We start from the raw sequence: 27,477 nt of genomic DNA, 5'->3' as shown, positions 1-27,477 counted from the left end.
AGGGCTGCTAAATGTCTGATCTTGATCAGAACTCAGGTCTTCCTGATTTACAGTTCAATGAGCTATTCCCTGCACTAGCTATCTGCTTCATATAATTTCAGACTTTTAAAATTTGTGGGGGGAGGGCAGCTAAGTGGTGCAGTGAATAAAGCACTGGCCTTGGAGTCAGGAGGATCTGAGTTCAAATTTGGCCTCAGACTTAATAATTACCTAGTTATGTAACCCTGGGCAAGTCACTTAACCCCATTGCCTTAAATAAATACAATTTAAAAAAATTTGTTGGGTTAGTTTTGTTGAATTGTTTTCTCCACCAGGGATGAGTTCCCCAAAGGTACAATAGAAAGGAGAAACAGGAGGCAAAGTCTGTAAATTAGGGCTAAAAGACAGACAGGAATGGGAAGATAAAACCCATTAAGCTGGTTTGGGTGAGATGTTGAGTCTTTTCTGATAGCAAAGGAAAGGAAAGATAGCAAAATGCAATCACCTGAAATCTCCTTCCAGCTTCTCCTGTTGTACCAGCTTTGAAATAATTGGGCTCATCAGGACTTTGTTCACTATGGTCCCCAGGACAAAATAACCAAAGATACTCACTGGCCCAAGCCAGCCTGTGCTGAAAAGAGCAAAAAAAAAAAAAAAAAATTAAATGGTGCTGGTTAAAAAGGATGGCCCTGGAAAAAAGCTGAGAAAATTTCCTCCTTGTTTGCAGAGATGAGTGTCTTGTGCTGAGAATATTGCATAAACTGTCAGACATGTTGACATGAAGGTTGGTTGGTTTTGCTAAACTGTTTTTATTTTTACTCTGCTTAAAAAATTTTTTTTTGTTTTGGTTACAAGGAATGGCTTGCTGGAGACAAAAAAGGGAGGGATTTATTTGGGGAAAAAAGGTGATATAAAAACCAAGAGATACCAATAAAATTTTTTTAAGGTAGAAAACTTGTTCAAAGAAAAAGATATTAACATAAGCCATTCCCTCCCTTCCAGATTCATCAAATCCCTGTTTCTGTATTCCAGGCCCAGAGGTAAGTCAGAGTTGTACTGCCACACTGCAGCTCAAGTCCCAAGTAAGGGGAATTTTGTCCATTACCCAGCACCAGAAAAGAGAATCAATTAGTTTTCATGGGCTATGGGAATTCTTGGGTTATGGGAACTTGAACTCTAAAGTGAACACATTTAATTTTCTGGCAAAAAAAAGGAGACTTGGAATCTCAAATAAAGAGAGTCAATAAAAACTCTATGATGGGGGCAGCTAGGTGGCACAGTAGGGGCGGCTAGGTGGAGTCAGGAGTACCTGAGTTCAAATCTGGCCTCAGACACTTAATAATTACCTAGCTGTGTGGCCTTGGGCAAGTCACTTAACCCCATTGCCTTGCAAAAACTAAAAAAAACCAACAAAAAAACCCCTCTATGATGGGTGGTCTTAAAGAACACAAGAAAGAAGCATTCCTGGACCTTGGCACAGGAAGATATTGAAAATTGGAACCTTTAACATTCAGTAACAGGACATTTTGGAAAGCACTGGCTAGATAGGAGGGAATATCTGGGAAAGACAAGTTAAAGCCAACCTCCCCCAGAAGCCCTACCTCTGAAAGCACTGATATGTATAGTAGGTGATGGTGAAAGGGGAGATGATCAGTTTGCTGGCCATGGTGCTGAGTTGCCGACAGAACCTCTCTACATCTTGACTTATGCGCTGGTCTCTGTGTCCAATGACAGAAGAGATAGTAGTATGAATGGGATCAAAGAACAGAAAAGTTAATTTTTCATACCTTATCCTGATTTCCAGCTGTTCATCCTAGACTGTTGGTGTAAATAAGCTAAAGAGCAGATGGAAGCCAGGTAAAGCTTAGGCTGGTTTCTGAAAGTGGCATGCCACCAAACACCCAGGATTCTCAGAGAAGATTTCATTGAGTTTAAAATAAGACCTTACTTTTGGATAGCTGTAACTTTGGGGGTCTCAGTTTGTCCTGACAAAGTTTGATAAATAAGACATGGAAGCAGCAATGTCTACTAACAAGAGGCTGTTGGGTTGTTTATGCCAAGAAAGAAATATCCCCTATGTTTCAGTCCTTCACAAGTACCTATATAATTACAGGATTTATAATTTGGGTTGATCCATGGAGCAGGGAGGAAAGGAAAGAACACTAGGAAGGGTAAGTAAAGAGATCAGAAGTATCTCACGTCTGAAGGCTCACTAAAAGTCCTTCTCCTGGAACTCCACCCAGCATTAGTACATAATACCTTCCTGAACCCCAGAGTGCCAGAGTTAGCAAGCAAGAGGACTCTGAAAGGAAACCTCCTACGTGTAATTAGACTCTCACAACCACATGGCTTCCTCCCAATCCCAATGAGAAAAACCAAACACCAGGAAAGGGATAGGATAAAGGGGAGACTAGCCCAGGAAAGATAGTGGGAGAAGCCTACGGATTATCGATGTCATCACGAATCACGTTGAGGGTATAGTAGATTCGGCCTCGGAAGTAAAGGCAATGAAGGTGTTCAGTAAGCTCCTTCCTCCAGCTCACATACAACAGGTTACAGATAAACTGGTCAAAGCTCTTCAGCTGTGGGCAGATGAAGGGCAGAAGGGCAAGAAAGGGAATAAGCATGTATTAAGCTTCTATTATTTGCTGGGTACTATACTAAGCACTTTTACAAATACTACCTCTTTTGAGTTAATATTAGGAGAAATTTTCTTCAAGATGCAGCTCAAATCTCAATTGAAGCAAAAAGCCTCCTTTGTTTTAATCTCAATCCACTTGGATCACTCCAAGTTTCATGTCCACTATGTCATCAAAGTGCTATGGGCTGGGACTACCAGGATAAAAAAAAAAAAGAAAAATCCCTTTCCTGAAGGAATTTATAAGGGAAAAAATCAAGTTCACACAGATATGTAAATAAAGACTTGAAGAGCTAGCCTCAGAGTCAGGAAAGACCCAAGACAAATCATTTAACCACTCAGTACTCCCAAGCAACATTCTAAGACACAATTGGGGCTGATGTGTTGGGAAAGGGAGTTTTCTTACCAGGAGTCCTCCTACATCACTGAAATCTCAAAACTGCACTTTTAAAAAATGCAATGTTAATAATTGGGGGAGAAGTCACTTTGGAAGTATTCAAAGAAAATTTAATATTCATGTGCCCATAAGTTCAATGAGGACAGGGATTGTTATCTAGCTAATTCCTTTTTGATTTCTCCCTCTTCCTACACTCAGTCCCTTCCCCTTTCTCTCAGTTTAATAAAGGCCTCAGTATAATAGAAGTATTCCATAGTAAAATGTTTGTTGACCAATGAAATATAATGACCAAAGAGGTACCAGGGAAAATGGGCTGACTTTCTGTGAAATATGGGATATATCATTTTACTTTGGCTTAATTTTTACAGTGTGGAGAAAAGCAGCTCTGGCTTTAAAAGTTCTGAGCAACCCAAAGTGAGAGATAAATGGTATAACTGTCTTTACTCTTAATTGCCACTGAAATATCAGGATCATCATCACTAGTATTTAAAGTGCTATATATATGAAATACTTTGTAATTATTATCTCATTTGATCTTTTCAATAGCCCCGGGAAGTAGGTGCTATCATGCTTCCCATTTTACAGATGAGGAAACTGAGGCAAACAGAAGCAACTACTCCAAGGTCATATAGTTAGGAAGTGTCTGAGGTGTATTTGAATTAGATCTTTTTGATTCTAGAGGGCCCTAAACACCTTGAAGTCCATCTGGTCACTCTGGGCTCTACTTAAAAAGGATTAAATAAGGGAGGACAACAACCCAGTTTTTCAGGCAGAAGCAGGTCTGGGCACAGGGGTTTTTGATCTTCAGGACAACAGTAGTATCCTACATTCCCCCCAAGGGAAGCACACCCTATCTCCTTCCCTCTTAGTCAATTTAGTCTCCTGTGGACATCCAGCTCCAAACACAAGAGTAGAAATGAGGGGAAAAAAGAAAGGGAGGAAGGAAACAGGCACAGGACCAAGGGACCTCTTACTGTGGAGTTGACCACGATGAGAACAAGGGCTAGACACGTCAGCTTCTTGAATCCATCCAGATCCTTGTTTCCTAGGACACCATAGTACTGACTGGGTATCAGACCCACCTGATAGATGACCAGCTGTTCTGTAGGAGGAAACATATGGGGGGTATATGGATCAACACAGTTAAGGATCCCCTCCGAGTCCTTGGTTTCTTCAAGCCCTCATCAACCAACCAATCCAATAAAAGGACATTTATTAAGTGCCAGCTGTGTGACAGACTCTAGGCTAAGTGCTGGGAACAAAAAAAAAGAACCCAAACCCCGCCCTCAAAGAGTGCACATTCGAGGGGAATGAATCAACATATAGAAATCAATAACCTAAGATAACTACAGAATAGATGGGAGATATTCTTAGTGCAGAGGTTCTTAAGATCTTTTAGTTGGTAGTGTCCCTTGTCAAAATAATTTTTTAAAATTCATAATTTGAATGGCTAGGTGGTACAGTGGATAGAGCACCAGCCCTGGAGTCAGGAGTACCTGAGTTCAAATCCAACCTCAAACACTTAATAATTACCTAGCTGTGTGGCCTGGGGCAAGCCACTTAACCCCATTTGCCTTGAAAAAAACCTAAAAAAAAAAATTCATAATTCCCCTAAGGAAAAAATCCCAAGGATCAGAATTTTCCAAATGAATTCTACCAAACATTTAAGGAACACTCAATCCCAATACTATATAACTATTTTTAAAAAAACAGGTAAAGGAGTTCTACAAATTTCTTTTATATCACAATTATAGTTTTGATATCTAAACTAGGAGAGCAAAACCAGAAAATGAAAACTTTAGATCAATTTCCTTAATGAATATTGATAATAATAAAAATAAATATTAACAAGGAAATTTCAGCAATATATCATAAAGATCACTATCATCTTGTAGTGATATCAAAAACATAACTGACAATATCAAAACCAATAGCAAAAATCATATGATTCATAATATCACCATGCAGGACTGTTCAATATGAGGAAAGTTCATATTGAATCCTATCAAAATCAATGACAAAAATTAAATGATTCTGTCAATAGTTACTGGAAAAAGCTTAGACAAAATACAAAAGCCATTCCTATTAAAAACACTAGAAAGGGGCAGTTAGGTGGATAGAGCACCAGCCCTGGAATCAAAAGGACCTGAGTTCAAATCCAGTCTCAGACACTTAATAATTACCTAGCTGTGTGACCATAGGCAAGTCACTTAACCCCAATGCATTGCAAAAAAACAAAAACAAAAAAGAAAAAGAAAATCAAAATAAATAAATAAACATTAGAAAGAATAGGAATCAATGGAGCCCTTCTTAAAATAAATAGCATCTATCTAAAACCAAGAGCAAACAATATCTGAAATGGGGATAGAATTGATTACATTATCTGCAAAAGGGATAAACTTTCTCAGTAAGATAAGGTATGAAACAAGGACAATTTGAAACTACAACCAAAAGGCTATAAAACTGTACCTACCCTTTGACCCAGCAATATCACTACTAGGTCTGTATCCCAAGAAAATTTATCACCCTGTTATTCAATACTGTACTAGAAATACTAGCAATAGCAACAGACAAGAAAAAATTGAGGGAATAAGCATAGGCAATGAGAAACAGAACTATCACTTTTTTGCAGATGATAAGATGGTATATTTAGGAAACTCCAGAGAATCAACTAAAAAACTAAATGAAACAATTAAATTCAGCAAAGGTGCAGGATATAAAATAAATAAATTATCAGCAATATTATCAACAAAACTCAGCAGGAAGAGATAAAAAGAGAATTTCCATTGAAAATAACTGTAGGGAGTGGCTAGGTGGTGCAGTGGATAAAGCACCGGCCCTGGAGTCAGGAGTACCTGGGTTCAAATCCAGTCTCAGACACTTAATAATTACCTAGCTGTGTGGCCTTGGGCAAGCCACTTAACCCCATTTGCCTTGCAAAAAATCTACAATAAAATAACTGTAGACAACATAAAATACTTGAAAAGACATAAAATACTTCCCAAGACAAATTCAAGGATTACATGAATGAATACAATTACAGAATTACAAAGATTCAGACCTACACAAATGGAGGAAATATTAATCTCTCATGGGTAGGCTGAGCCACAATAATAAAACTGACAATTCTATCTTAATTTTCTTACTCAGTGTCATACCAATCAAACTATCAAAGAATTAATTTACAGAGCTAGAAAAAATAATAACAAAATTCATCTAGAAGAACAAAAAGTCAAGAATACAAAAGGAATCATCAATGAAAAAATAGTTCCAGAGTTCAAACTCTATTACAAGCAGTATCATCAAAACAATTGGTATTGGTTAAGAAATAGAGAGGTGGGTCAGTGGAACAGGTTAGGTAAACAATATACAGTAGTAAATCTCAATATTAATCTATAGTTTGACAAACCCAAAGATTGAGGCTTTTGGAAAAAGAACTCAACAATTGACAAAAATTGCTAATAAAACAAGAAAGCAATTTGGCAGAAATGAGGCATAGACCAACAATGCACCAGAGTATGCCAAGATAAGGTCACAAGAGTATGGCAAAATAATGTCAAAATGGATAAATTATTTAGATATTTTAAAGGATGATATTATAAGTGAATTATAGGAGTCTAGGAAAAACTATACCTATCACATCTACATATAAGGAAAGAGTTTTTTACTAAAAAGAGACAGAGGTAAAATAGACAATTACATGAAATTTAAAAGCTTTGACACAAACAGAACTAATGCAGCCAAAATTAAAAGGAAAAACAGGAAACTGGTAGAGGGAATTTACAGCAAGTTTCTCTGATAAAGGTCTCATTTCTCAAATATATAGGGAAGTGAACCAAATTTATAAAAATAAAAGCCATTCTCTAAATAATAAATGGTCAAAAAAAAGGCAGCTTTGAGAAATCAAAGGTTACATGAAGAAATCAATAGAAATCAATCAAAGAAATCAATAGTTACATGAAAAAATGTAGAGAAAAGCAATAGTTATATGAGAAAATGTAGAGAAATGCAAATTTAAAAACTCTGAAATACCACCTTATAGCTATCATACTAACATGACAGAAAAGAAAATGACAAATGCTATAGGGATTGTGGAAAAATAGGAACACTAATGAATTGTTGGTGGAATTGTGAATTAGTCCAACCATTCTGAAGGACAATTTGGAACTATGACCAAAGGGCTATGAAACTGTGCCTACCCTTTGACCCAGCAATATCACTACTAGATCTGTATCCCAAAGAGATCAAAGAAAAGGGAAAAGGATCTATTTGTACAAATATATATATATATATATATATATATATATATATATATATATATATATATATATATACAGCAGCTCTTTCTGTAGTGAATAAAAACTGGAATTTGAGGGATGTACATCAATTGAGGTGTGACTGAACAAGTTGTGGCACTGTGATGGTATTCTACTGTGCTGTAAGAAATGATAAGGGGCGGCTAGGTGGCACAGTGAATAGAGCACCGGCCTTGGAGTCAAATCTGACCTCAGACACTTAATAATTACCTAGCTGTGTGGCCTTGGGCAAGCCACTTAACCCCATTACCTTGAAAAAAAAATCTAAAAAAAAAAGAAAGAAATGATAAGCATTCTGAATACAGACTGAAGCATAATAGTTTTTAACTTTCTTTTTTTGTTTGAGTTTTTTTCTGCAAAATGGCTAATATGGAAATATGTTTTATGTGATTGCATATGCATAGTCTAAAGCAGATTGCCTACCATCTGAGGGATGGGGAAGGGGAAGAAAGGAGGAAAAGAATTTGGAACAGAAATTTTTAAAAAATGCTAAAAATTGTTTTTCATGTAATTGGAGGAAAAAAATAAAAAAATTTTTTTTAGAAAAATGATAAGGATGGTTTCAGAAAAAACCTGGGAAGATTAAGATGAACTCGTGCAAAGTGAAGTGAACACAACCAGATTATTGTGCATAGTAATAGTAATGTTGTGGTGATGATCAACTGTGAAAGAGACCTAGATGTCTCCGAGTCCTGCAGGTAAAGACAGCTAGGTATTGAAATGGATAGAGTACCAGACTTGGAGGCAGGAACACTCATCTCTCTGAGCTCAAATCTAACCTCAGACACTTCTCCGTATGTGACCTTGGACAAGTCCCTTACAAGTCTACCTCAGTTTTTGTGAGGATCAAATGAGACAAAATTTAGTGTTGCACATTATAAATAATTATTATTAATATTATTGCTATTACATCATCATTATTATTGTTTGAACAAGAGAAGAAAGCTTATAGAGACAGAAGAGCCCAGGGAAGTGCTCTGTCCTCTATACACACTTACCCAGCAGAGTGACACAAAGAAGGGTCAGGAACATTAACACATTCTGTGATGAAAAATGGGGAAACAAGATGGATTGTATCTTTAGGAAGCGTCGGAGAAAATGTAGGTCCAGCCTGGGCCTGAAGAGAAGGAAGATGCAGGACAACCATTAGCCAGCTAGAGTCCCCCACAAAGGAAATTTTCTTTTGTGTTTAGACTAGAAAGTCTCCCGTCCCAGGGAAAATCGGACAAAGTCTGGCTAGACTGTGTTACTCAAAATCCCATGCAGGAAATTACTTGTGTTGATGAGGGAGGGAAGGGAAGAAATAAGCATTTATATAATGCCCACCATGTCCTATGTGTTTTATAATTTATTATCTCATTTAATTCTTACAATAAACCTTCTAGGTAGGAGTTGTTATTATCCCATTTTACAGATGAGGAAACCGAGGCAGGCAGAAATTAGCTCTCTTGCCCAGGGTCACCCAGTCAGTAAGTATCTGAGGTTGATTACATCTAATCCATCCTGCCTCCAGACCCAGGACTTTCTCCCCTGGGTTACCTAGTTATCTGTTTTCCTCGTGAAGGCTTAGGTCAGCAGAGACTTGTTGGGCTTCTCCCAAAGACTTGCTCTAAAACAGACCACATCAAAATCTGTACATAGAGATTCTACTCAACAAATTTTCAAATTAAAAAAAAAATATTTCTGAACAAAAGCTATGCCCTCTACCAAGGCAGACTGGTACCTTCTCTGCAATTCGTGAAGCTAAGAGATATTGGAATTACAGAGGGACTGTCATCCATGGTCACACAACTAGCACATGTCAGAAGCTGGACCTGAGCACACATTTTCCTGCTTCTGATGCTGGATATTTAGCCTCTGTGTAATGCTCATAGTTGCCTTTAAAGTCACAAAAACTATTTTTCTATTTTGTTCCTTTTCTTTTTTTTCTTAAATATTTTTTCTTGATATCAGTTTCTTACATCATCAGTTTTCCTAATTATCCCTTCCCCTCCTTCATCTCTTTCCAGAGAGTAATCCCTAGGTGGTATAGCAGACAAAGTCAGAAGACTCATCTTCCTCAGTTCAAATCTGGCCTCAGACACTTCCTAGTTGTGCAACCCTGGGCAAATCACTTAACCCTCTTTGCCTCGGTTACTTCATCTGTAAAATAACCTGGAGGAGGAAATGATAAACTCCATCATCTTTGCAAAGAAAAGATTTCAAATAGGGTCATGAAGATTGAACAAGAAAAATTTTTAGAGGAAAAAACCCTAGAATATTTGATCAAAATATAGGGAAAAATCCAAAAATATGTACAATGGTAACACCTTTGGAATTCCTACCTCCATAAAGGGGTGGGTGTGAGTTTCCTCTCCTATCTCTTTGTTGGGAGTCCCACTCGATCTTTATAATTTTATTACATTTACTTTTGATTTTGTGGTGTGAAATTATTCTTTCCATTTACATTTAGGAAATTACTGTGTATATTGTTTTCTTGTCTCTTCTCACTTTGCTCTGCATCAATTCATGACAATTTCTCTGTATTCATCAGATTCACCATTTCTTTTCTTCTTAAAATTAATTCATTTTTACCAATTTTTTATTTGATATAGGTTACAAATATATAGTCATGCAAAACATTTCCAGAATAGTCATGGGGTAAAAGAAAAGAAACCTCAAGAAAAATAAAGTAAAATTAAAATATGCTTCAATCTGTATTCAGACATCATCAGCTCTTTTTGGGGGGATGAATATCATTCTTCATCATAAGTCAGTCCTTCAGAGTTGTCTTGAGTCACTGTATTGATGATAAAAGCAAGTCATTCACAATTGATCATCCTACAATATAGATGTTACTTGGTGAACTGTACATTTCACTTTGCATCAGCTCATGTATCAGGTTTTTCTGAGGGCATCCAGCTCATTATTTCTTATAGCAGAATAACATCTATCAACATCACATACCACAATTTATTCAGTCATTCCCCAACTGAGAGGCATCCCCTCAATTTTCAATTTCTTGACATCAGAAAAGTTGCTATAAATATGCTTGTACATAAAAGTCCATGTCCTTTTTTTCATTTCTATTGGCATACTGACCTAGCAGTGGCTTTGGACACACAATTTTTTAAATTGCTCTACAAAATGGCTGAATCGGTTCACAATTCTATCAATAGTGCATTGGTATCTCATTTTCCTATATCCCTTTCAACATTTTTCATTTTCTGTCCTATTAGTCATTCTAACAGATATACAGTAGCACCTCTGCATTGTTTTAATTTTCATTTCTCCAATCAATAGTGAGATAGAACATTTTTAATATGGTTACAGAAAGCATTTATAAGCTCATCTGAAAACTGTTCATTTCTTTTGATCATTTATCAATTGGGGAATGGCTCTTATTTCTATAAATTTGACTCAGTTCTCTATATGCTTGACATAACCATTTCTTATAACACAGCAATACTTATTACATTCATGTAAAAAGGAATTTTAGTTCCTTTTTACCTTCAGAGAATGATGTCCTCCACAGTCCCCTCAAGTTCTGAAATTTGTGATTTTGTGACCTGGAAAACCATGAATTTCAGTGTTCAGCAGAGAGGAGAATAAGAACAGGAACCAAAAGATCCATCTTGAGATTGAGTCTGTTCCTTTTTTGTCACTCATTTTACATATTCCTTACCCAACTTCTTTGAGATCCAGAAAAAACCATCTCTGCATGTGACCAAAGGCCTTCCAGGAGAGGATAGCCTTTGACCCTGGATCCCAACGAAAGCAGTGGGAATTGATCATTTTTGCCCTTGATTATCTTCCATTTTTTTTTAATCCTGAGTCACAAATCAGAAAAGTAAAAAAAAAGCCAGGAAAATTGCTTTAAGAGGATTAGAGCTAAAGATCTAGGGAGGGAGATCTGAAGAAGTCTCAAGTTCAAGGCTAATGACCCTGCAGCCTCCCAAAAGCTCCTTAACTCCCAAATGTTTCTTATTCAACCCATGTGAATCCTTTCTTTCCATCTACTTCATACTCTACATAAGGAATAGCTCGGTGACTAGGGACAAATCATTTAAATTTCAGTGATCCAGGAATCTCTCTAAGTAAGACTCATAACAAAGAAAGTGCCGATCAACATTGGAAGAAGCAGCTTTCCTAACTCTGAATTTGCTAAGCTAATGAAATAATTTTATGAAGCAAGTCTTGTCCTAGGGTGAATTATTATCTGCTGAGTCGACAACAGCTGCTAACAATTCTTGCTGATTTGGCATCAGCGTCAATCACTACCAAAGTCTGTTGTTGGTCCCTACCCTCTTTTTTTCCACATTTAATTTTTTTTAAACATCAACAAATATAAACATTTTAATACACAAAAATCATATTTTTTAAAAAGGGTTGCATATGATACCCTGAATCTCTACCATATATTCCCTTTTCTTTGAAACATTTCTTCCTTCCCCCAGAGTAGGAGCTATGCTTCTTCCTCCAAACATCAAGTCATTACTTATACGTATTATGACAAAATACAGCTGATGGCAAAGTAGATAAAGAACTAGATCTGAAGTCAGGAAGAATGGAGTTCAAATTCATCCTCAGCAATTAACTAGCTGAGAGTCCCTGAGCAAGTCACTTAACTCCTTCTTGCCTCAGTTTCCTTTCCTGTAAAATGGGAGTTATTAATAGTACCTAGCTTCTAGGTTTGTTGTGAGGATCTGTATGCCTACCACATAATAGGTATTATACAATGCTAGCTATTATTATTCTGTGTTCTTACATTCTATGGCCCAAATCCCTTCTTCAGTTTTTTTCTTGTTTTTTTGCAAGGCAATAGGGTTAAATGACTTGCCCAAGGTCACATAACTAGGTAATTAGTAAGTGTCTAAGGCTGTGTATTTAAACTCAAGTCCTCCTGACTCTAGGGCCGGTGCTCTATCCACTGTGCCACTTAGCTGCCCCCCCCCCCCCACCTCCTTCATTTTGGAAGCATTTAGGGGCCTAGAAAGTAGAGAGTAGACATGGTGAACTGGAAGATGGTCCTTCCTTTGCTCTCTCACTGGCCTTGGTCCATTCCCCTTATTTGTTTTAGTTAATATGATGTTACATTATATATTATATTTATACTTATATCTCTAGTTTAGATTTGGGGAAGACAGAGTTAGGATTAACAAACACAAAGAGGGGCAGCTAGGTGATGCAGTGGACAGAGCACCGGCCCTGGAGTCAGGGGTACCTGAATTCAAATCCAGTCTCAGACACTTAATAATTACCTAGCTGTGTGGCCTTGGGCAAGCCACTTAACCCCATTGCCTTGCAAAATCCTAAAAAGGAAAAACAAAAAACCAAAGACAAAGGAAACCCCAAAATGATCCAACTGAATCAACAATTTCAAGCTGCCATGTCCCTGGTACACCTGCCTCCTGAGGGGAGGCTGAACATCATCATTCTCCAACTCCTTGGTGACCTGCCAGGCTGACTATCCCTTCCAAGTTCCAAACTGGAGTTGTCGGTGCTAGAAGGACAAAGTGGACTGCTCTTATTTTTTTTAGAGACATTAATTACCAGTCTAGTTTGAGGGCTCCAGCTTGGTATGGGGCAAATGGGTACAGTGCTAAATTTGGTGGGAGAGAACCAGGGGTTGGAATCCTTAAGGTGCTATTAGGACTTTGGGCTAAAGTCTCTTGGTCTCTTTCCTCATTCAGAAAATGAAGGACTTGGGTTAAGATGACCTCTGAATCTCTTCCAGCTCTAGATCAATGACCCTAGGAAAACTCTTTCTTGGCTAAGTGTCATTTCTCTATTCTTGGCTTTTCCTATCTCCCAGAAATCAGTTATTGAGCATTAAACAAAAATGCCCAGAAGACACAAAGAAAGGTACAAGTAGAGCAGTACTTGGGTAACCTACAATTTAGGAATAAAAAAATCATTAACTCAGCCCAAATCCTACATCAAGGTAAATTTCTTCTTGGAAAGAAGGCAACTGAATTTCTGGGGAAGTCTACTGGGGAAGAAAGAAAAGAAAGGAAGTTGAGTAAGGAAAGAAAGGAGGGAGGAGAAAGAAGAATGAGAGAGGGGAGGGGGGAGGAAAGAAAGGGAAGAAGGGGAGAGGGAATCAGGGATCGAGAAAGCTTATTAAGTTTACCTGACTCAAAGCACTGTAATGTTTGTAAGGTTTATTTAATGCTCTATGAAGAGATGAAGGGTGTTCAATATGTAGGGGATGATCACTTCAGCTGCAGAAGTACCTAGAGGTCTCCAGTGGACTGGGTTGCTCCTTTGTGGGGAAGTAATGGAAGAATATGGACAAGAACAATAACAAGAACAATATTAATAAGAAGCAGATAGGTATAGTAGATAAAGAGCAGACTTCTGAGTAAGAAACTCCCGGGTTGGATTAGATGAGCCCAGAGACTCTTTCCAGTTCTAGACCTATAGTCCTGCCTCTGACACTTATTGGTCTCATGACTCAGGGCAATTTGTTTAAACTCTCAGGATTACAAGAAGCTAAAACTATGAATTAACAATTATAAAGTACGGCAAATTATCAATCTGCATCAGTAGAAAGGGTTTCTTGGTTTATTTATTTATTTTTGGTTTATTTTTTTTATTTTTGCAAGAAAACAGGGTTAAGTGACTTGCCCAAGGTCACACAGCTAGGTAATTATTAAGTGTCTGAGGCCGGATTTGAACTCAGGTACTCCTGACTCTAGGGCAGGTGCTCTGTCCACTGTACCATTTAGCCACCCCCCCGAAAAGGGTTTCTTTGTCAAGTTTAAAAACATACATACACAGGCGGCTAGGTGGTGTAGTGGATAAAGCACCCGCCCTGGAGTCAGGAGTACCTGGGTTCAAATCCGGTCTCACAGATGGGATATAATCCATACCAGCGGACAGAATAAATGATATCATAAATCCACTGAAGTGACATCATTTTGGGGGCCTGTGAAAGGAATTTCTGTATATAGAGGCAGCTAGGTAAGGCAGAGGATGGAATTCTGGACTTGAAGGAACTCAAAAAGAATTGACTTCAAATCTACCCTTAGCCACTGAATAACTGTAATTTTGGGTAAGTTGCTTAACTTCTTTCTGCCTCAGTTTCCTTAACTGTAAAATAGAAATCATAATATCACTTTATAGAGTTACTGTGGGGATAAACTGAGATAATATTGTTATAGCCCTGGCACCTAGTAGGCATTATATAAAGGCTTATTACCTTCTTTCCCTTCTCAAATGGAATATAAGTGCTTGAGGACAGAATTTGTATATCCAGGACATGAAGGTACACAGTATTTGGACTGAATTTTAGGATTTTAAAATCTGCCTCAGAACATACATATATACTGTATTTGATATAATGAAATACTAATTATTCCTATGAACTCATGACATAATATTTCATACCTCTGGTGCATGTGATAATAATAATAACAATGTGATGTGATTATTTAGGGTCACAGGTCAAGTATTGCATCTAAGCCTTCAAATCCAGAGTTCTTTTCACCACATACCTGGCTGCTTCCAATCACATTCTGTCTTGTGACATTTCTTATCCTAAGATCTTTTTTGTGTGTCTACACATTCCAAAAAACTGCACCTTAAGCTATCTGATGGCAGTTCAAATATTCTTGGATTCTGAAGGCATTTCACTATCTGTGCTGCCCTTTCTGGTAAAGCCTTCCCTGGGGTCCTTTTCTTTCCACTTCTTACTCTAGCATCGGGAATAATAATTGAAAAAGGTTAGACAATCAACTCAGCCTCCATTCAGTTCCTAGATCAGACCAGAATCTCATCTAGGATCTGACTTGTGACTATCTAAATCACAGGTTCTTTACCTTGGATCTGAAGACTTTTAAAAAAATATTTTAATAAATGTATTTCAACATAATCCCATAAGGTTGTCACTTTAATTGATGCATTTCAAAAACATTTTTTGAGGGAGCTAGATGGAGCAGTGGATAGAGTGCTGGGCCCGGAGTCAGAAAGACAGTTCAAATCAGATCTCAGACACTATATGACCCTGAGAAACTCCAATTACCTTCAAAAATAAAAATAAACACCCCCGCCTCCTATTCTTCGAAGGGGCTCTAATTGACTTCACCAGGATGCCTAGGGGGTACTGAGACAAAAAAAGTCAAAAACCCCTGACCTGGGGCAGCTAGGTAGAGCAGAGGATAGAGCACCAGCCCTGGAGTGAGGAGGACTTGAATTCAAATCTGTCCTCAGATATTTAATAATTACCTAGCTGTGTGACCTTGGGCAAGACTACCCCCCCCAAAAAGAAGCTTTGACCTAGATCAAAATTCCTCTCCCTGGCTACTGTTCCCCTAAATATGCTCTGTTCCTTTCCGGGCAAGAACTGGCTTGATTTATTTCCCAGGTCCTAAGAGCGACTGGCATAGAGATGGTGGGTGGATTGCACCATACATTTTTGCCGGGTCCAAGCATTGTTCCATAAAAACTGCTAAGATTCTCCTTCAATTAACCTGAACTTTTTCACTTCACTGCTATTATGCCAGTCACAAGAAATCAATTCCCCATTATGGAATTTATTTTTGAATGATGATGATAATAATTTAAGGCATATCCCGGGGCCAGGAGAGACTCTTCCCCAATCTCCCTTTCTATTTCTGTGTCTACAGGGCCTTAAAACGATCAAAAGTTTTTAGAATAATGGAGAATATCAGCTGTATCCGGAGAAAGAACCGTGGAGCTGGGACAAAGACCAAGGACTATGACCTTCAATTTAGAGGAAAAAACTTTGATATCCTATCGTCTGATCTTGCTAATCTCTTATATTTTATGTTTCTTCCTTAAAGGATATGATTTCTCTCTCATGATCAATGTACAACATGGAAACAATGTAACGCCTGAAAACAATGTAACAACTGAAGATTGCCTTCTGTGGGGGGTGGGGGAGGGAAGTGATATGGGGGGGGGGAATCGTAAAACTCAAAAATAAGAGGGAAAAAAAAAGTCTTTGGAATGATGGATGGGCCCAGGAGGAGCTCCTTCGTCGGGCCTCCTGGAGCCTGTCTGAGAGCGGCTGCGTTCCCCCGGACCTTCTTCGAGGCTTTGCTGGACTTGGGTTCGAGGGCGCTCTGTCGGGGCTCTGTGCCTCGGTTTCCCCTCCGCGCCACGGGGGTCAAGCTCAGCCTCTCGCTCCCACGGTGCTCTCGAGGATCCGAAGCGATGGGTCGTGATGGACGCCCTCGCTCGGGCCCCGCTCCCCGGGCCCCGCTCCCCGGGCCCCGCTCCTGGCCGGGCCCCGCTCCTGGCCGGGCCCCGCTCCTGGCCGGGCCCCGCTCCTGGCCGGGCCCCGCTCCTGGCCGGGCCCCGCTCCTGGCCGGGCCCCGCTCCCCGGGCCCCGCTCCTGGCCGGGCCTGGCCGGCTGCAGGAGTCCGGGGCTTCCAGCTCTCCGCGCGGAGCCGGCCCTCTGCACTGCCCCCCGCGCCCCGCTGCGCCCCGGAGCCGCTCCTGCCCCGCGCCCCGCGCCCCGCGCTGCCCGGCTCGCGCTCACCTCGCGGCTGCCCCGGGGCGCCCCCGCGCTGCTGCCGGCGGCGCCATGGAGCCCAGGCGGCGGCCGAGGGCTCCGGGCTCCTCCCGAGCGGACTCCCGGCCTCCTCCCGGGCGGGGCGGGGCGGGGCGGGGCGTGGGCGGGGCGGGGCGGGGCCTGAGGCGCGACCATTGAGACGGCGCTGCAGCCTAGAGAGCAAGGGATCTGGGCCACCGAGGCCGCCGGGACGCGGAAAGTCCTCTGCCAGCTCCGCCTCCGGGCAGACAGAGAGAGAGAGAGAGAGAGAGAGAGAGAGAGACTGGGAGGGGAGGGGGATGAGATTGATTGATTGATTGATGTCCATTCATTTTTAAATTTTGAGATACAAAATCTTTTCCTCATTTATTGAGAAGTTACCAATTCTGTATGCAAAGTCATGCAAAATATTACCATATTAGTCATGCTGAAGGGGAAAAAAAGGCAAGAAAAATAAAATTTTTAAAATGGTCCAATCTGCCCTTAAAAGATGTTCACGGTTTATCAGTCCTTCCTCTGAAAGTGGATAATATTTTCCTATGCGATGATATTTAAATCATCAAAAAAACAAGGACTGAAGGATGTGTGTGTGTGATCAAAAAACATGCCAAAAAAATATGGGTGATGAGAATATTTTTATTTTTAAATTCTTAAATTCATTTTAAAATGTTGAGTTCCAATACCTCTCTATCTTCAGAACCTCCCCTACCCATTGAGAAGGCAAGCCATATGATACTCATTATACATTTGAAGTCACGAAAAATATTTCCATATTAGTCATGCTACAGGCAGGGAAAGGCAAGAAAAATAAAGAAAATGAAAAATGCTTCAATTTGCTCTTAAAGTTCATCAGTTCTCTCTCTGGAGGTGGATATAATTTTTTCATGTGATAAGATTTAAAACATCCAAAAAGGAAGGGGAGGGTGCATGGGGATCCCTGTAGCTTGATGTGTCTCCTCCAGATATGCCTGCTTGTGCTTCTGCTCTTCCTGCTCCTTCTCCTCACAAAAACACAAGTAGAGGGGCGGCTTGGAGTCCTGGGTTCAAATCCAGTCTCAGACACTTAATAATTACCTAGCTATGTGGCCTTGGGCAAGCCACTTAACCCCATTTGCCTTGCAAAAAAAAAAAAAAACTAAAAAAAAACCCCACAAGTAGAGACAAATTACACTACAAGTATACCTAAATACTCAGATTAGGGAAATGGGGAAGGGGCTAGGTGGTCTTCCTCCTGGGGCTCAGAATTCCATAACCACTCCCAGTTCTTCCTCTTTAAATTTCTTTCTCTACCTTCATTAATGGATCTCCTTGCCTTCTTCCCTACTCCAGAAGGTGGATGTTGCCCAAAAGAGTCCCTCCCCAATCCTTACCTGCTCCCTTATTCCCCTTTCCTTTTTTCCTCTGATCCTCTCAAAATTGCCACTTCTTTCCTGGGTCATTACCTAGATTCTTATCTTGCCAATGGACTCCAATGACTCTGGAGGAGAGACTCTCATGACTTTGGCTCTGCGTCACTTAAATACAATTCATGAGCAAGTCAAAACATCACCTACATGATGTCATTGGTTCTCTAACAAAGATCAATGCAACTACTTTTTCCAGTCCCAGAGGAACATAATCTCCTCAGCTTTAGAACTCCTGCTCTGGGACTGGGATGCCTTGATTAATTCATGGTTTAGCAGCAATATTAACCAGCTTACTACATTCAGTCCCATTAGACAATATTTCACAACCCATCCAACCTTTTGCAATTTGCCCTGCTGAGCCCCCATGATGCTCTGAGTAAAGAAATCAGATCAATGCTACCATTGATCCTCAAACTATATTGTCCTATAGATCATATTTTTGGCAATCTAGACTCCTATTCATATATATATATATATATATATATATATGCATATATATATGCATATAATGTGTGTACACACACATATATATATATAGTCTCCCCAATAGAAAGCAAGCTCCATGAGGGCAGAAAATATCTCATTTTTAGCATTTGTGTCCTCAGTGCATAGCACAGACCTATATAGTAATTGATTAATAAATGCCTTTTCATTCAGTCAACATACATTAATTATATACCAAGTACTGTGAACATTCAGAGCATCATAGATTTAAAACTGAAAGGGACCTAGAGGTCATCAATTACAATTTATCTTAGAAATATGAAAACTAATCCTCAGGGAGATTGAGTAATTTCCCTGTGGTCATAGAAGTAGTAAATTATAGTCAGAACTTGAACTCAGATCATCTTATTCTAAAACCTTTTAATACTGGAAGATACTGCTTCTGTAGAAGTGTTTTCATTAATGCTGACAGACAAAGGCAAGAGTTTTAAAAGAGAAAAAAGATTTGGAAAGTGGACAGTTGATTAGGAAATGGATAAGGTTTAAAATATAGGGATAAAGGGCTATAGGTTAGGGGTAGAATATATCTAACAAAACTCAATTTTTTTTAAAAAATAGTGTATTTGGAAACAAAATCAGGTGGAGCCAGTGAGCAGGAGCCCCCAGGGCATGAGCCCATTGAACCTAGGGAGGGGAGTGAAGAGAGAGAGAGACTGCAGAGCTCTGTCCTCTGCCCCTGGAACAGGACTCTGGGGCTCTGACCACATTCAGATCCTGATCACAGTCTAGGCCCCCCTATAGAACAGCAGGGCCCCCTCCACCTAAGCCCGTGGCAGAGGGGGTGCATATGGTTATTCACAGACCAGGAGGGAGGACAGAGCCTCACACACTGAGATCCTTGTGGGAGTGTCCTAAAAGCTCAGGAATCACGCTAAAAACAGGCTCAGGCTGGGAAAATGAGCAAGCAGAGAAACAAGAGGAAGACCATTGAGAAATATTTTGCATATGAGCCCAAGAAGGATCAAAATACTCAGTCTGAAGATGAGGAAGCACAAGCTCCTGCATCTAAAGACTCCAAGAAAAACAGAAATTGGGCTCAGGCTATGACAGAGCTCAAAAAAAGACTTTGAAAATCAAATGAGGGAGTTGGAAGAAAAACTGGGAAAAGAAATGAGAGAGATGCAAGAAAAACATGAAAATGAAGTCAGCAGCCTAGTCAAGGAAATCCAAAAAAAATGCAGAAGAAACTAACATGTTAAAAACAAGCTTAGGTCAAATGGATAAAACAGTTCAAAAAGTTATGGAGGAGAAGAATGCTTTAAAAAGCAAAATTGGCCAGATGGAAAAAGAGATAAGAAAACTCTCTGAGGAGAACAAATCCTTCAGACAAAGAATGGAACTCAGGGAGATGGTTGAATTTACAATAAACCAGGATTCATTACTTCAAAACCAAAAAACTGAAAATTAGAAGAAAATGTGAAACATCTCATTGAAAAAACAACTGATATGGAAAACAGACTTAGGAAAGATAATTTAAAAATTATTGGAATACCTGAAAGTCATGATCAGGAAAAGAGCCTTGACATCATTTTCAAAGAATTACTATAGGAAAATTGCCCTGATATTCTAGAAGCAGAGGACAAAATAGAAATGGAGAGAATCCACCTATCCCCCCTAGAAAGAGATCCCAAAAAACCCAACCCCTAGGAATATTATAGCCAAGTTCCAGAACTCCCAAGTCAAAGAGAAAATATTACAAGCAGCCAGAAGGACACAGTTCAAATATCGTGGAGCTGCAGTCAGGATCACACAGGACTTAGCAGCAACTACATTGGAAGCTCGTAGGGCTTGGAATATAATATACCAGAAGGCAAAAGAGCTTAGAATGCAACCGAGCATCAACTACCCAGCAAGGCTGAATGCCCTCTTCCAGGGGAAAAAAAATGGACTTTCAATGAACCAGGGTAATTTCAAATGTTCCTGTTGGAATGGCCAGAGATGAACAGAAGGTTTGATCTTCAGATACAGGACTCAGGTGAAGCATGGAGATTGGAGGAGAGGGGGGAAATATGAGGGACTTAATGATGATGAACTACATGTATTCCTGCATAGAAAAATGACACTGATAATACTCATATGAACCTTCTCAGTTAATAGAGCAGGCAGAGGGAGCTTTTATAGTTGAAGCACAGGAGAAAGCTGAATTTAAACATAAAATATGGTGTAAAAATGGAGTCAATAGAAAAAAAGGGAAATGTAATGGGAGAAAGAAAAAGGAGAGGAGGGAATAGGCCAAGATATCTCATATAATAAGTTTTTTCTTTATAACAATGAGCTATGGCAATGAGATGGAAGGGGGGGAAGGCAAGGGGGAATGAGGGAATCTTTGCTCTCATCAGAGGTGGCTAAGAGAGGAAACAGCATATATACTCAATGGGATATAGACATCTGGAGTAAGAAGAAAAGGGGGAAGGGGGGGATGTGAGTGATGGAGGAGGGTATGGACCATGGGGGGAGAGTGGTCAGATATAACATATTTTCCTTTTTACTTCTAGCAAGGGGCTGGGATTGAATGGCCTGTCTGGGACCATAGGGCCAGGTGGATGCTGGGCGTAAGGGGTGGTATGAGGGCTCAGGCCTCTTGACCCCAGAGCCCAGGATCTGTCTGCTGCACCACCCTACAGCAGAGTCAGAGTGAAAGGAGAGAGAAAATATAGTACATGGTAGTGGAGCAATACGAAAGGAGGGAGTTGCGATCAGCAATGGCAACGGTGGAAAAATATGGAAGTAACTTTTGTGATGGACTTACCATAAAGAATGTGATCCACCCACAACAGAGTTGTTGGTGTTGGAACAAAGACTGAAGCACATTTTTTATTATTATTATTATTTGAGGGGGGTGCAGGGCAAATGGGGCTGGGTGGCCTGCCTGGAGCTGCATAGCAGGGTGATCATTGGGTGTCTGAGGCCGGATTCGGACCCGGGTGCTCCTGGCTCAAGGGCCAATGCTCTGTCCACCACCCAGCCACCCCTACTATTATTATTACTATTTTATTTTATTTTGGGTCTTTTTTTTTGTTTGTTTTTTTGCAGGGCATTGGGGTTGAGGTGGCTTGCATGTCACACAGTTGGGTGATTGTTGGGTGTATGGAGCTGGATATGGGCTTGGGTGCTCCTGGCTCCAGGGCTGGGGCTCTGTCCATTGTGCCACCTGGCCATACCTACAATTTTTACTATTATTATTTTTTTAATTTTAATTTTTTTCTCTCCCCTTTACTTTATCATTCAAGCAAGTCTATAGTTTGGGGGGGAGGGAGTGTTCCGTTTACTCTTAAACAAGAATATTTTATTAACGTATAAAAAACATTATTTGTACAAAAAGAGAATAAATAAATATAAAAAAAGAAAAAAATAGTGTATTTGGGGAGCCAAGATGGTGGCAGGAGTATAGCATTTCTTAGGCACTCTCTCCAAAATATTTCAAAAACCTTAAAATTATGAATCTAAATTTTTGAGAGACAGAACCCACAGAAAGATCCAATGAGGCAATTCTCCAGTCCAAGGTAATCTGGAAAATAGTGGGAAGACTCTGTTCCATGGGGTTGGAGGGGCAGCAACATATCAGAGCAAAGGAGCTTCAGCTTCCTGGAAACAGCCTCAGGGCACCTTGGAGTGCCTGTCCCTGGCTGCAGAAGCGGTTTTCTGACCTGCACCCCAGGGAGCACCAAGTACAACTTGGAAGATCATCAGGGAGACCTCTGCCAGAGTGAGTGTGAAGCCCAAGCCCAGTCTGGACCCCTCAGCCCAGCTGCGGCACTCAGCACAGCCCAGATTCCAGGAAATGGGAACAGGTCCATGGAGCTGCCCAGCAGGAGCCTCCTGGCAGCTCAGGGAAGGTAAAGAAGTGGAAGGAGACTTCCAAGGTTTGTCTTCTGTCCCTGGGACAGGATTCTGGAGATTTAACCATATTCAGACCCTGGTCACAGTCTGGGCCCCCCATAGAGCAGGGACCCCCCCATCACAACCCTGGGGAAGAAGGGTGAGCTAGTGGTCATTCAACAGCCCAGGAGAGCAGTCAGAGCCTCATATACTGAGGTCCTTGCCAGAGTGTTCCAATAACACTCAAAAGCTCAGGAAGCACCCCAAAACCAGGCACAGGCTGGGGAAAGGAGTAAACAGAAAGAAAAAGGAACCTGACCATAGACAATTATTTTGGTCACATGGAGGATCAAAATACTCAATCTGAAGATGAGAAAATCCAACCTTCTGCAGCTAAAGACTCCAAGAAACATAGAAGTTGGGCTCAGGCTATGATAGAGCTCAAAAAAAAAGACTTTGAAAATCAAGTAAGGGAGATAGAAGAAAACTTGGGAAAAGAAATGAGAGAGATGCAGGAAAAACATGAAACCAAAGTCAGCAGCTTAATCAAGGAAATCCAAAAAAAATGCAGAAGAAAGTAACATGTTAAAAACCAGCTTAGGTCAAATGGATAAAACAGTTCAAAAAGTTGTTGAAGAAAAGAATGCTTTAAAAAGCAGAACTGGGGGGCGGCTAGGTGGTGTAGTGGATAGAGCACCAACCCTGGAGTACCTGAGTTCAAATCCAGCCTCAGACACTTAATAATTACCTAGCTGTGTGGCCTTGGGTAAGCCACTTAACCCCACTTGCCTGCAAAAACCTAAAAAAAAAAAAAAAAGTGGAATTGGCCATATGAAAAAGGAGATAAGAAAGTTCTCTGAGGAAAACAAATTCTTGAAATGCAGAATGGATCTAAAAGGAAGCTGATGACTTTGTAAGAACTCAAGACACAATAATTCAACACCAAAAGAATGAAAAACTAGAAGACAATATGAAATATCTCATTGAAAAAAACAATTGATCTGAAAAACAGATCTAGAAAAGATAATTTAAAAATCATTATGTTACCTGAAAGTCATGATCAGGAAAAGAGCTTTGAGCTCATTTTTAAAGAATTTCTACAGGAACATTGCCTTGATATCCTAGAAGCAGAAGGTAAAATAGAAATTGAGAGAATACACTGATCTCCTCTGGAAAGAGATCCAAAAAAACCAACCAACCCCCAGGAATATTATAGCCAAGTTCCCAAACTCCCAAGTCAAAGAGAAAATATTATGAGCAGCCAAAAGGACACAATTCAAATATTGTAGAACTGCAGTCAGGATTACCCAGCATTGAAATTAAGGGCTCATAGGGCTTCGAATATAATATTACAGAAGGGAAAAAGAGCTTTGAATGCAACTGAGAATCAACTACCCAACAAAACTGAACATCCTCTTCCAGGAGAAAAGATGAACTTTTCAATGAAACAGAGGAATTTCAAATGTTCCCTTTGAAATGACCAGAGCTGAACAGAAAGTTTGATCTTCAAGTGCAGGATTCAGGTGAAGCATAGAGAAAGTAGATGAGAAGGGTAAATTATGAAGGACTTAATGATGATGAACTACGTGTATTCCTGCATGGAAAGATGATACTGTTAATATTCATATAAACCTCATTTAATAAAACAGGTAGAAGGAACTTTTATAGATGAGGCACAGGAGAGACCTGAATTTGAAGATACACTATATGGTAAAAATGGAGTCAATGGGTGAAAGGGAAATGTACTGGGAGTAAGAGAAAGGAGAGGTGGAATAGGTTAAGGTATTTCATATAAAACATATTTCATGTAGCTTTTGCAATGTTATGGAAAGGAAGAAGGTGAGGGGGAATGAGGGACCCTTCATTCTCAACCAAAATGGCTCAGAGAGGAAACAGTATACACACTCAATAGGGTATAGACATCTAAAAGAAAAAAGGAGAGGAGGATGGGGGAGGGGAGGGGGATATGGGTGAAAGAAGAGATGGTGGATCATAGGAGAGGAGAGTCAGATATAACACATTTTCTTTTTTACTTTTTGCAAGGTGGTGGGATTGGGTGGCCTGTCTGGGACCATGGGACCAGGTGGTTGCTGGGTCTCTGGAGTGGGATGTAGGCTTGGGGCCTCTTGGCTCCAGGGCTGGTGCTGTCTGCTGTACCACTCAGCTGCACCACAGCATATTTTTGAAGAGGGACAGAGTGAAAGGAGAGAGAAAATATAATAGATGGTAGTGGGGAGGAATGGATGGAGGGAATTACAATCAGCAACAGCAACTATGGAAAAATATGGAAGTAACTTCTATGATGGACTTATGATAAGAATGTGATCCACCCATGACAGAGCTGATGGTATTGGAACACAGACTGAAACACATTCTTTTTCTCCTTCTTTTACTTTATTTCTCATAAGGTTTTATATTTTTGTGGGGGAGGGGTATTATATTTACTCTTAAGCAAGAATATTTTAGTAATGTGTAAAATAAAGAAAATTTTAAAAAGAAGATTACGGTCTGTAGAACTCCTAGTACTTCAGATAAGGCCAATTGCTTCATTTGACAGAGCAGATTATTGAGGCAGAAAGGTTCTGAATATAAACTTATGGTTATTTATAGTGAGTAAAACAATTCTACTTTAAAAAATTAATAAATGATTTCTAATTTGTGAAAAAAATAGTCTATTTTGGTCAAATCACTTAAATCAAATTGCCTCCCCTCCAAAAAAATAGTGTGTTTGACTGGGGGTGTTATCTCTGTTTTATAGATGAGAAAACTAAAGTCCAAAAAGACCTGTCTAGTTTCATATAACTACTATGTGGAATGACTAAGAGAATATCAGGGAAATGATGGATAAGTTGAGTATATTACTTCAGTGTCAACAATATTTAATAAATAATTAGATATTATTTGGAGGGAGGGAGAGAATTTAGGGTTCAATTTAAGCAGTTTTTCTTTGCTTTGCTCCCATCATCAATTCTGTTCTTCCTCCTCTCCTATTCTGAAATTTCATCCTTTGATTCATGGTCTATACTTTTATTTATTCCTTTACTATCTCTAAGGAATTAAAGCTTCTGAAGTACTAGATCCAAGCTTCCTTTTCTAATTTATACATTCTTTTTTTTTAAATTTATTTAAAGCAATGGGGTTAAGTGACTTGCCCAAAGTCACACAGCTAGGCAATTATTAAGTGTCTGAATCTGGATTTGAACTCAGGTCCTCCTGACACTAGGGCCAATGCTCTATCCACTGTACCACCTAGCTGCCCCAATTTATATGTTCTTTACTAGTTCTTGCTCCATTGTCTTTGTCTCTCTGTCTCTGTCACTCTTTTTGTTATGCCTCATTCTTAGAAATATCAGTTTGTGAAGGAAGTAATATTGGATAGAAACACTATGTACCAGGGCAGCTAGGTGGCACAGTGGATAAAACACCGTCCCTGGAGTCAGAAGTACCTGGGTCCAAATCCAGTCTCAGACACTTAATTACCTAGCTGTGTGGCCTTGGGCAAGCCACTTAACCCCATTTGCCTTGCAAAAAAAAAAAGTGTGTGGGGGTGGAATAACCAGGTATGGCTGACCCTTTACAGTTGTCTGTCCAAAATCTTATAGGCAGCTAGGTGGCATATTAGATAGGGCACTAGACTTAAAACCAAGAAGAGTCATCTTCATGAGTTAAAATGTATCCTCAAACACAATAGTTTGTGACTCTAGGCAAGTCATTTTACTCTGCCTCAATTTCTCATCAGTAAAATGAACTAGAGAAGGAAATGACAAACCAGGATCTTTGCCAAGAAAATTCCAAATGGGGTCACAAAGAGTCTGAAACAACTGACAGCAATGCAAAATCTTATGAAGAAGGATGATGAAAGATTATGAACAGTATTGTTTCATTAAGCAGAGAGTAGTGAAGAATAAAATCAGGTTTAAAAGACTCAGCTAACCAAAATCATCCCAAAGGCTTTTGTCAAGAGTTATTATTTTTATATTGATTAATGTGATATGTGCAATGAATTTAATAATAACAATTTAGTTTCTAGGGATCCTTCTCAGGCAAACTCTAGGTCTAGGAAAATAGTAAAAACAAAGTAGCTAAGACTAATTTGTTTTAATCATGACAGGTCCTGCATTTTCCCCTTAATTGTGCTTGCCTGTGTTAAGTGACGTGTATCAATATAACTTGTACTGTAACCTCCAAAATTGTCAAATCAAACCAGCTGTTCCCACAGGACTCCTATGTGGATGGTCACAAGTCATGTAATTGTTGTATTGTCCTGAGTGGTGGGTTTGTCTGGAAAAGATCACTCAAACCCCAAATCTGACTGTTCTATGATACACCTTCTCACTTATGATCATGTTAAAAATATGTTTCCACAACAGCAAGATAGAACTCCAAGAAATGGAGTAATCTCATGATTTGCAAATCAGTTCCTTACAAAGAAAGTAATTAATAAACCTTAACCTGTTTAAGAATGAAAATGGAAAAGATAGTGGGGGGCAATAAATAAAAGTGGAAAAATCTGCAAAGATTTTATAACAAATTGTTTTCATAATAATGGCAGTAAACCCTTCATGCTTGGACTCTAATATTACAGTCCCAAATATGCCTGAAGAGGAGGTAGAAAGTCAAACCACCATCACCACCTTGCTACCACTTACTTCCTCTAAAGAGAGCAATAAAGGAAGAGCAGCCAATTTGGGCCAATTGTACATAAGAGAGATCTATGCTAGAGACAGCACATTGTGAGGTTGTTTAGGGATTTGAAGGAGCGGAAATAAAAAAGATATAGAAAAAATAGACTTTATTAATATTAAAAAGGCAACAGAGAACATAATTACTGAACATTATACCTACTTACCCATCTACATTAAAATTTTATGCAAGTTATCTCTTCATAATGAGAATATTAGTAGGGAACAGGCAGGATC

At 39.6% G+C, this 27,477-nt stretch overlaps 1 protein-coding gene across 8 annotated transcripts in view; it reads right to left on the bottom strand.

Moving 5' to 3' along the window:
- ABCD4 (ATP binding cassette subfamily D member 4) overlaps positions 1 to 16,927 on the bottom strand; it is a 36,727-nt gene extending 19,800 nt beyond the window's left edge. For 2 of the 8 annotated variants that reach the window (XM_074235729.1, XM_074235736.1), the window contains exons 1-6: positions 16,818 to 16,927; positions 8,329 to 8,447; positions 3,989 to 4,116; positions 2,422 to 2,561; positions 1,581 to 1,697; positions 485 to 610 (exon numbers count right to left, since the gene is read on the bottom strand). In XM_074235729.1, the coding sequence (XP_074091830.1) occupies positions 485 to 610; positions 1,581 to 1,697; positions 2,422 to 2,561; positions 3,989 to 4,116; positions 8,329 to 8,447; positions 16,818 to 16,864 (677 nt within the window). In that variant the 5' untranslated portion in view covers positions 16,865 to 16,927. Of the gene's footprint in view, positions 1 to 484; positions 611 to 1,580; positions 1,698 to 2,421; positions 2,562 to 3,988; positions 4,117 to 8,328; positions 16,500 to 16,817 lie in introns of those variants that run through there. The other 6 variants (XM_074235733.1, XM_074235732.1, XM_074235730.1 and 3 more) reach the window with 6 other exon arrangements.
- Between the last annotated feature and the right edge of the window lie 10,550 nt (positions 16,928 to 27,477).

This window comes from Macrotis lagotis, chromosome 4 (genome assembly GCF_037893015.1).
Source record: "Macrotis lagotis isolate mMagLag1 chromosome 4, bilby.v1.9.chrom.fasta, whole genome shotgun sequence".
Lineage (NCBI taxonomy): Eukaryota > Metazoa > Chordata > Mammalia > Peramelemorphia > Peramelidae > Macrotis > Macrotis lagotis.
This window is presented reverse-complemented; position numbering and strand designations above follow the sequence as displayed.